This window comes from Echinococcus granulosus (genome assembly GCF_000524195.1).
Source record: "Echinococcus granulosus chromosome Unknown EG_S00014, whole genome shotgun sequence".
Classification (NCBI taxonomy): domain Eukaryota; kingdom Metazoa; phylum Platyhelminthes; class Cestoda; order Cyclophyllidea; family Taeniidae; genus Echinococcus; species Echinococcus granulosus.
Window position 1 is genome coordinate 814,333 of NW_020170394.1, and position 10,082 is coordinate 824,414.

The 10,082-nt window shown below is 40.6% G+C and overlaps 2 protein-coding genes across 2 annotated transcripts in view; one reads left to right on the top strand and one right to left on the bottom strand. All coding sequences in view use genetic code 11, as the record gives it.

Moving 5' to 3' along the window:
- Positions 1-7,587, bottom strand: part of EGR_02965 (ATP-dependent RNA helicase DHX8) — a gene marked incomplete at both ends in the record, with an annotated part of 17,265 nt that extends 9,678 nt beyond the window's left edge. The window contains 8 exons of the mRNA XM_024492214.1: positions 2,071-2,229; positions 4,409-4,593; positions 5,184-5,394; positions 5,899-6,685; positions 6,769-7,088; positions 7,130-7,327; positions 7,358-7,397; positions 7,472-7,587. Of these exons, the coding sequence (XP_024353409.1) occupies positions 2,071-2,229; positions 4,409-4,593; positions 5,184-5,394; positions 5,899-6,685; positions 6,769-7,088; positions 7,130-7,327; positions 7,358-7,397; positions 7,472-7,587 (2,016 nt within the window). The remainder of the gene's footprint in view (positions 1-2,070; positions 2,230-4,408; positions 4,594-5,183; positions 5,395-5,898; positions 6,686-6,768; positions 7,089-7,129; positions 7,328-7,357; positions 7,398-7,471) is intronic.
- Positions 7,588-7,925: 338 nt separating this feature from the next.
- The window catches only part of EGR_02966 (hypothetical protein), a gene marked incomplete at both ends in the record, with an annotated part of 4,533 nt that continues 2,376 nt past the window's right edge, over positions 7,926-10,082 (top strand). Inside the window, one exon of the mRNA XM_024492215.1 lies at positions 7,926-8,007. Coding sequence (XP_024353410.1) covers positions 7,926-8,007 — 82 coding nt within the window. The remainder of the gene's footprint in view (positions 8,008-10,082) is intronic.

The following is a 10,082-nucleotide window of genomic DNA, read 5'->3' on the forward strand; positions in this document are numbered from 1 at the left end:
GCTATAGGAGGCATTTCAAAATGAACTACATGTAAACGAATAATAAAAAGAATCGACTATCTTCTCCAAGATGCGTACTAAATTATTTAACAATATAGTATCAGGCAATAATTCCTTCAAATATTTTTTTTTTATTTGATTTAGCTTACAAGCTTAGAAACAAAAACGGAAAAATTCCATAGTTTTAAATTTTTAATGAAAAAATTATTGTTGACTACACAAATCCAGGACTACGTAAACTTATTAGTATTTTTCCTTCTAGATAAATTATGCTGGAGGCAAGACGTCCAGTAAAACATCGTAGGAAAGGGGTAACAGCCCCTCGATTATGGAAGAGGAGCATAGTGAAAGCGTGACAGACAATCTGGTCATATGAGATAACATCTGAAGAAAAAATTAAGTTTTCTTTCGGTAAAACAAAGTCAACAATGCCCTAGATAACAAATGAAAGAAGACAACCACGGACGTAAGCTCGCATTCAGGCACCGCAGTGCTACGAAAACAAGGGAACAGGACAGGTCTATTGTTCAGAAGCTTCCTGTTTATTCCACAGTGGGTTGAAGGATGCAATGAATTGAATTTAAAAAAGCAAGATCATTCAAAATTAATCAGTAACGTTGTTAACTTAAAATCCACCCGATACAAATACAATTCACGAGGCCAATCATATGACATTAGATTCCAAAGAGAAACTGAAAAGGCTATTAATAGACTTATGGAGTTGGTCTGCATGAAGGCATATGTAAATAGATTTGAAGTCGCAACTCCGCATAATTTACCCACAGAGAAAACAGAATTGGATGAGAATTAAAATTACAAATTGAAAAAGATACAATGAATGCAATGGTGAATTCATGATAGTTTGTCCTTATTTTTACTGCTGCCATAAATAATGCGGCTGATTAGGCAGATGGATGAGGCACTTCCCACCCACGCATGAGAGGGAGTACGAAAACGTGCTCGTCATTCCAGTTAGGTGATACATCATCCAACCCACAATCTCAATGTAATCAGATAACAGCTCACTTTTAAAACAGTTGCAGGGTCTGGAAACCGCGCCCAGCAGCGCGTCAGTTAAATGAAAACCAGCTGCTCCCAACTTCAGCTTGCACAAAAACTTTGATGTGGACAAAAACACTGGCAAAGCGATAATGATGCAACGATAAAAAGAACGTGAGCAATAAGCAACGTGGCAGTAAATCAAAAATGTACTAATCAAGGGTACGGAATAGAAGCTATGGGATTAAGTACGTTTTGTACTTAAAAACCGGCCTTAATTCCTAATAGTTTCATGGACAGCCTCTACCTAAAGGAGGTTATATCGTTTATAACGATTCAGCATTCCCTTCAGTGTGGCTGACACCTTCCACACCTGTGTGGGAATTCTTAATTGTGTCGACAACTGTACCCAAACACTTGCTCACGAAATACAAATTTTACACGCACTTAATACTGCATTTCCTTTAGTAAAGATAATGATTAATGAGTGGTTAAAGCTGCGAATTAAGCTAGCCCCATGGAACAAGAATTACACTTCAACTACCTGAACTGCAAATAGCTATCGAGCAACCAACACGCACAAACCCAAGTAAATAATTGTTTCGTCCACATTCTACAGGCATGAGGTAGTGCTCACATGGAGTAACAAATAGATTACTCTTTTAAAATAATTGACCATTTCTAATTGTTTAAAAGACTTTTTTTCTTCTCCGTATAATCAGTGGTTCCGGAGACAAAGAACTCTAACAGGTGTTTAATACTTTAACCGACCGATTATCCAACTCACGCACACGTTATCAACCACAACGCATAAGAAAGAGACCCACATCTTAAGTGACATTAGAGTAGGGGTGGTGGGTTGCGTTCTGCATAAGCAAAATAATGAAGGAAGTTGGTAGCCATTTGTTTCAAAACTCAAAAAAACAACGCTTTTCTCATTCTTTAAACTGCTCTTGTCAGCGTCAACTCAAAAATATGCATGTTGGATACGCTGAGAAAAGAGATCCATTTAGGACGATGGACGGAAAATGGAAAGGGTCGTGCGTGGGAGGTGAGGAGGGGGCGACTTACCCGTTTAGCAACGGACATAGCGGCCACACGTCTGGGTTGGGTGCAGCCGATGCGGCCTGCTGTGGTATAGCCGGCCTCCGCAAGGTACTGAGTGATCTGTGTAGTTTTACCACTGCCTGTCTCACCAATCACAATGAGTATCTTGTTCTCCTCAATGGCCTGAGCAATGGAATAATAAGCACAATTTGTTAGCGTTGAACCCTATTAAATCGAATCCACTCGGACCGAATGGGATAATTGTCACAACCAATCGACGACTTTCGAGTGTCAAATATCGTGAAACAGACAAAAACCAAGTGGTAAATAGATGACTCGGCCAAAAGCAAACTCTGAAAGGTAGTATCAATTTAAAAACTTTGAAGCTAGGATTTAAAAAACCACCCCATCGCATACACCATGCTTCAATTATGAGCAATTTTAAGTGTTTGTTCTGAAATGAAAAGGTGAGCCCAAGTACTACAAAAAATAGTGTCCGATCCTCATTCCATACAATGCAAAAACGCTAATTAGTTAGGTTTTAATACAAGGTAGTGGAAACTTTATCTACAATTATGACCACTCACACATAAGTCTTCAGCGTATAGTTTTGTAATCAGAAATAAGCCCAACAAGCACTGCAATTCAAGTCCAAAGTTAAGAAAATATTTCCAGTTGATTTCAATAGCTTAAAACGAAATCTAGATTATTAGCAAGAACTAGAAGCTTCATCAAATCGCAGATTTAATTGCGGATAGATGAATCAAAAAAGTATTAATTATAAAATTCGAAGATGTTAATAGAAGACAGAAATGAAGATCAGTTGTGAGACAATTGACACGGAGCCGCTGGTTCAGTTTTTTGAAATGCATAAAACTTGGTCTGTTTATTAAAAACGACCACTTAAGCCACAATAAAGCGCTTTAGAGCCCTGAAATCAACCATATTAAAATTACATGATTGGCTGCACATGTTTGAAACACCCACTAATAGGGAAAAAGCGCATTTCGAAGCTGCTCACTGATGCAAAAATCATACTCAATAAGCAAGATTGGTCGTTTGAAACAGGTTTTCGCTGAATTGTGGAACACATTTTGCCATATCAAATATGATAACTTTGGCCACCACACTTGCCGCATACTTTGGCCATATCACATTTCACTATTTGTGCAGTTTTTAAAGAGCCTTGGGATGACAAAAGGCGGGAGGGAAATGACAACTGTACTGGTTTAAAAACTAACAATTTTCCGGGCAAAAAATGAGACATTAGAGCCAAATGCAACACCCTGGCTACAATGCATCGCAATTGGCGCCTTCACAACGAGTGGAGGGGTGGGGGGTCAAGTGAGCCTATTTCACGTACTGTACTTTGACAAGGATTTGTGAAGAAATTCCCATTTGCGAAGACTGATTTAATGCAACTGTTCCCTTTATTTAAAACAAAGTCTGACAGTATTAGATTATATTCACAAATAATTTATACCTGCGTGAATCCCTAGTTTCAAATATGCTACACTGCTAGTTGTAAAACAAAAAACCGCGCAAACTATGCAGTGCATAATAAGTATTCTAAAAACTTTCGAGCACAAAGTCAAGAGTGGTAAAAGTTAATCCAAAACAAAAGGCAAAACAATTGGCGATGGATTAAATTGAACGCATTTACTCTAAAAAACTAGAAAGCAGGAATTTTTTGGGTTTTTGGCTATCAGGTAAAAAGTCCAACTAATATTTCACGTGGTTTATCAAAAGAAAAAGAACATTTAAGTTAAAATTCACGGTAAGCACACGACCCGAGCATTGAAGGATAATTGAAGCATACAAATTTCATCGTTTCATCCAATTGGCAATCGACTCACAAAAACCTATAAAACCTTGCTATCGCGAGCCAAAGCAACCATTACCTCGCTTTCTGAAGATAAATGTTCACGTGTCAACTATCCGATCTATGAGTCTAGGGCTCCCATGTTGCGTATGAGCAGGTTTGTCCAATTGAAAACAAAGACCGGTGACAAATGTTTATGGTGATTGCAAGACATACTATTTCAACAATAATTCGTGAGTTAGAATATACTTAGAACAGTAATGAAAGATAAACTACATCCGCAAACATTTTGCGATTTTGTGAAGAGATTTGAACTACCATGATGGGCATCATGGTGAAACCAGTTACATGCCATTGGGAAAGCAAATGGCATTCTCAAAGCCTACAACAGGACTCACAGTTGCTTTGGCTTCACGCTAACCGGAATCTTAAATGGTATATCACCGTAAGCACTGGGAAAGTGATACCAGTTCCCTACCTTATAATGAGTAAAGGTTTTATAAGCATAGAAACTGATAAGGCTCAAGCAAGAGGACTCACCTTCAACAGTTCATCCTTGAGTTTATAGATGGGCAGAGATTGGCGCTGCTCAATGATTGAGCGAACAATCTTCTTCCCAATAGCTCCAGTTCGAGTGCTTGCACCGTGAACCGCTTTCTTCCACTCGGGCACATCCTTAAACTGGTCGACCGTGCGACTAGTCTGAGCCACGGGCTTGCTTCCCACTAAAGGTAGATAGGCAAAAATAGCGTCTGCTCGCCACATAACTTCCATTGTTGGTAGAAGACAAATCATAATCATGAATAATACAACTAGTATTGTTAAACCTGAGGCCCCGTGAAATAAAGTTTTGTGCTTTTTTGATAGTATCGATAAAGACTTTCCTGGCAGACTACTTTGCTAACGTCAAAACACGGAATCATTCTCTAGTTACAATCATCTGTATAGATTAGGGTTTTGGAGTACTGATACAATGTTAACAGCTTGTAGAGTTTTAGAGATCATTTGAAAATGAAACAACTATTACAATACACTTACATACTACTGCCCCAATCAAAATTACCAATATGTAGCGCTGACAAGTTGCGTATACAAATGCAGACCGAATAACATTTAATTATGCCGACCAATTATCAATGATTGTGAAGAGAATCGCAGTATCAAAATCATTAAAATAACTTTACTTGTATTTCATTGAAAATTACTACCTTCACCGCATGACTTTGAAGTGATTTTAGACCAGAGACAAGAGCACGCAACTTGGAGCAAAAAAGTACTACTACCCAAAAATTGTAAGTAGAAGTAGTTGAGTTACTTGTTGCAGCCATGGGGTCTTGCCACTCCTTGCCCATGCGCTCGTGGGCAGTGGCGCGTTCGCTGCTAAGTTGATTTTGACGCTCCTGCTGCTTCTCCTCTCGACGCTCCTTCTGCAGTGCTTGGCGCATCATGGCAGCCTGCTGCAGTGAACCATCTGGGTTTTTGACTATTCTCACAGGGGACAATTCCATAGCGTGGCGGCCGTGACCCTAAAGACAAAGGAAAAGATGAATCTTAGAGATAGATCGACCGGAAAAAAATTGGCAACAGATGACATTCCAGAGCATGTGACTTGCTAGCAGAAGAGGGATGTAGGGATAATAATTTCGACAGGAGACTTTTGGATGGGAAAAAACTTCACATTGAGTAAAAATGGAAAAATGTCGCAGTTGCCATAAATTTTGCTTTCAGAATCAGTTGCTAGCATAAGAGACTACCAAGATCATGATTATCAAGTGCATTCAGATGAACGATGGTTAGAAACTAGTGAAATACTTGCATTTGTACCAATTAGCACCTAATGTACCCACATAAGTCAGCGTTGACAAAGACCTTGGGCAGAGTAAAAGATTTGTAAAAACTACGCCGAAGTATTAATGTAAAATAACTGCCCTGCACACAGAACTATGAAAAATACCATTCACCATAATTAACTGACCATCCAAAGCACGATACAAGGCATAATCAATGCAAGCAATGGGAAGATGGCGAACCTTGAGGAAAGGCGGTTCCTCCTCCACCAACTCAATTTCAATATCTTCATCCGATTCATCGTCCTCTCTAGGCAAGAGGCCCGTCTCTTCATCAAACTCAGGTAGCTCGGACTTATCTATAACACCAGCACTTATCATCTGCTTAAACTCCCAGCGTTCAGGGGAGCTGATACGTTGAATCTTCCTCTTCGGGCCGAAATCATCCTCAAGAGCGTCTCTCCGAAGCCCCATCATGGAAGAAGGCTCCTCAAATGGTCTATCGGGATTACGTCCACCAAAGTCGTCCCCATCCTCATTCATCCCGCTGCTACCTTCAAGTCGGCTGGCCTCGTCACGTGACCTAATGTCAGACGGAACCGCGCTGGCTGAAGGTGGATTCAGGTCCTCACCCGTTTCCTGATTGATATCGCGCATACTCAGACTAGTCCGAGTTCCAGTAAAAGATAGCACTTTGACATAAACCTTTTGATGACGCTGTACAACATCGCTGACACTACCAATACGACTTTCTCGACGTAATTGTGAGACATGAACTAGGCCCTCCCATCGCTTCTGAAGTCCCTCAAGCTGAACGATGGCGCCAAAAGCGAGAACGCTGGTGACGCGACCTGGGAAAACCTTTCCAACAATGGGCTCCACTGGGAGCTCGGATTTAAGTTTGGGACGAATGCGTCGAGACGAAGAGAATGATCCAGATCGATCACGATCCCTAGATCTGTGATCAAGTCCACGAGATCGGTCACGACAATTGCTCCGATGACTCGGCGATTTATTGCGTCGGGGCGATCTGCAAACAAGAATAAGCTGGAAAAGTGGCAAAAATAAGCAAAGATGAACACATAAAAATACAAATCTAAACAACAACCTCACCTTGAATCGCGATGCGAACGCCGATGTGGACTTCGATGCCGACGGTCACCACGAGTGGACGGGTGGGGAGATCGACCATCACTACTGCATTTATGGTTACGTATAATTATTTCGTACCCTCGCTTTGGTGAGGCATGACCCAGCTTCCTCTGCGCGCTTTCAGCCTCTTTACGACAATCGCCTAACAGAGCCTCAAGATTCCGCATCATATTAGCTGCATCTACATCGGGACTATCCACTTTACACTCTCCACCTTCTTTGGAATGTGAGTATTCACTTGAATGATCAGCTTCACCTTCATCGTCACGAAGTCTACGATTCTTAAAAAAAGAGTTTATATGGCTTATCATCGGAAGCATACCATTTGTTCTGTTGACTCATCTGGCAGACAAAGAGCAGGAACCAACTTCTTCCTGGTCGTTGCATCAGCTTTTATGGTGTCTGCATCAAAAGTTTCCCCCTTCTTAGATAGCCCATCTTGAGGCTTTTTCAAAGCTTTCTTTAAAAAATTAGGGAGCATCGTTTGCACTAGTCGTAGAATGCTAGCAATCAGCGCATCCTAATACGTTAGAAACAAAGAAAACCATACCGAAAACTCTGCATCGTGCTTAGCAAGCGCATCCTTAAAGCTCTCGAAAGTATTATTCTTCTTGGCTAAATGAATAACAAATTCAGCTAAAATTGCAATAAATTAAATAATCACATGCCCAAGGCCTTGTCCTCTAATCCTAAGTGATTGTTTAACTCAGTGCACACTTTTGAAACAAGGGAATAATATTCAAGCTTTCGAAAGGCCTTATCATCACCCCCGACTATCATCCTCAGTTGGTCTTGAGGGGTGCAAATCGCCCGCGTTAAAGGGCGGTTACCTAAAACACGTCATTGTCTTAAACAAAACACTTTAAAACAAAATAAAAATAATTAAAGGTAAAAACTTAAAAAATTTTTAGACATTATTTATATAAATATTTGTTTTTATGTTTGTATGCACCAAAAAATTTCAAACTAAGTCGACATGCACACTAACTTATTTTTTTCGATCAGTCTGTCAAATTTAAGGAGACTAATAAAAAATTTAAGTAACTTGTGACTTTTAGAAGTTAAAGGTCATTCCCTTGCATAAAAATAAAGGATAATTCCTCTTAACTGCTCAGCTCATGACGATCACTTGCTACGGAAGCGATGGCCAAACCATCTTTTACCTGACCAAAACCCAGAATGACGGCATCATTGTCAAAAGTAACGATGAATATGTGTTTAACGTTTTAAAATCATTTGTTTGAAAATATTTGTCTCAGGCACTCTTATAACTACTTTTATGCGTATTACTTCATCAAGTATGTCGTTTCCTGGAAATCTCAAACGCGAATATCTCTTGCCGGCTTTGTGCCTTATGTGACGCGTGTGCGTTGCAGCCAGTTTTGAGCCTGTCTGCTATCTACTACTGGAATGAACGTGTCGCTAGTTTATCACCACGTGGGCATTTTGTTGCACATGCACTTCCAGCGAATTTGACCATCCGAAGTTTAGCTGATTTTATTAGCTGATTTTAAACTTGTCAACCACTGTGAGTGCATTGACAGCATAGACGAAGTTAGGTGATCGCCTGATTGGGACCACATACTTTGGATAATTAAGCAAAAAATGACTTTACAGGTTATTCGCACTAGCTCTTTTTTTATGGTAAATATTTTCATTAGAAAGTGCATTTGCTACTGTTATATCGATGAAACTAGGCGTCTTGTGTTGGGAGATGCATATTGGACTTCAGATGGTCGGCATTTCCTTGTTTCGAGTAAATTTAGTGTGCAGTTTATAGTTTGGTCCCTATAAAATAAGTGGGTATCTCTTTTGAAACGGCTCAGAGCGCGCTTCATCCCCTTTATCCTTGGTTCTCTGTTGTCATACTCTTGTAGCATACCAGTTAGGCCTCATTTATGGCTATGTAGCACATTAGCTTTAGGCAATCCTACTAATTGTTGGCAGAATTCCAAAACCAGCATCCCTATTGAGAGTACACCGATGCCTAACAAATTTGTAGCATGCTGATGTTCCTTGGTAGTTGCGTTTAGTCGAATGTATTGTTTTTTCCCATGAGGGATTTGTAACACGCTAGTCTACGCTCTGCCTTTATCAATATAAGCAGAAATGATCTGTGTTGCCAAATTTACTAACAAGATCAGTGATCTAAGGAAGAAGAAATGACTGTTTGCTTTCAGTGTGTTACTTTCTTCATTTTTTGACTTCCAATATTGAAATTTGTGGTCCATCCTCGAAATTCAACAGAACGTATACGGTTTGATTTGTGCAGGTCTGCAAAAACCCTTGGCCTTTCCTGCATGCTGGAACGCTTTGAGACGAGCAATTACATGCACATCCATGACTCTAATGACCCTTTGTGGTGCCGAGTGTTGATCGTCCTGGTATCGACGCGCGACGCCAAGGGCGTCCATTGGTCACCTGACGGCCGTCACACAGTAGTCTGCGATTCCTGCATCCATCACACTATTGCGATCTTCAGTGCCGATGGCACACTTCTTCACCCCTGCAACCCTTGTGATATGGTCTCGAAGAACAATCTCTTCAGCTCAGGAATCAATTGCATCTGCTAAGCGGCCTGGGATTAGTTTCGGGCCATTGGTGGTTCTGCATTTGCTATCGTACAAACAATTGTTTTACTTAATCTACTGAAATGCATGCAGTAATATGCTCCGATGCCCATTTCAATATGAGAACTGATGGATTTAAAACAAATAATACTCATATCCCCTCCTGCTAAATGCCTGCATCGGAAGCATCTTTTATGCATGGTCATAGCTGGTACCTTCTGAATCGCGCAATGTGGGTCCCTTTGGTTTAGTTTAAACCCCCTCTGGACATGATTGATTCGCTGCTTAGATTGGATCCCTTGGACGGGGTGTGTGAGAAATCCATTAATAACTCCAAGGCATTGCCGTATAGTGTGGCTATTTACCATGAGACAGCACACGAGGTCGTATGCCTTTTCCTTTCGTGGTAGACCACGTGTGGTCCACACCGTTGCATCGACCAAACCCGATCTCACAAAATCGAATCTCAGGGTACTTTTTCCACAAATTTTTATGTTGGTGAGTCATAATATCTCCTAAACACCAACATAATGGAAAGAGTATGTGAAATTCTTAGTCTTGCCTGTGCTTAGTTGGATGAGCCTCCACGGATGACACCTGCTTGCCATGTAGGAGTGGAACTCTGCCTCTTCTTGCCCTCTGGTCGTCACTTGGTGACGCCCTGATAGTGCACTGCATTTTTTGTGGATTTGGTCAATCAGCCTG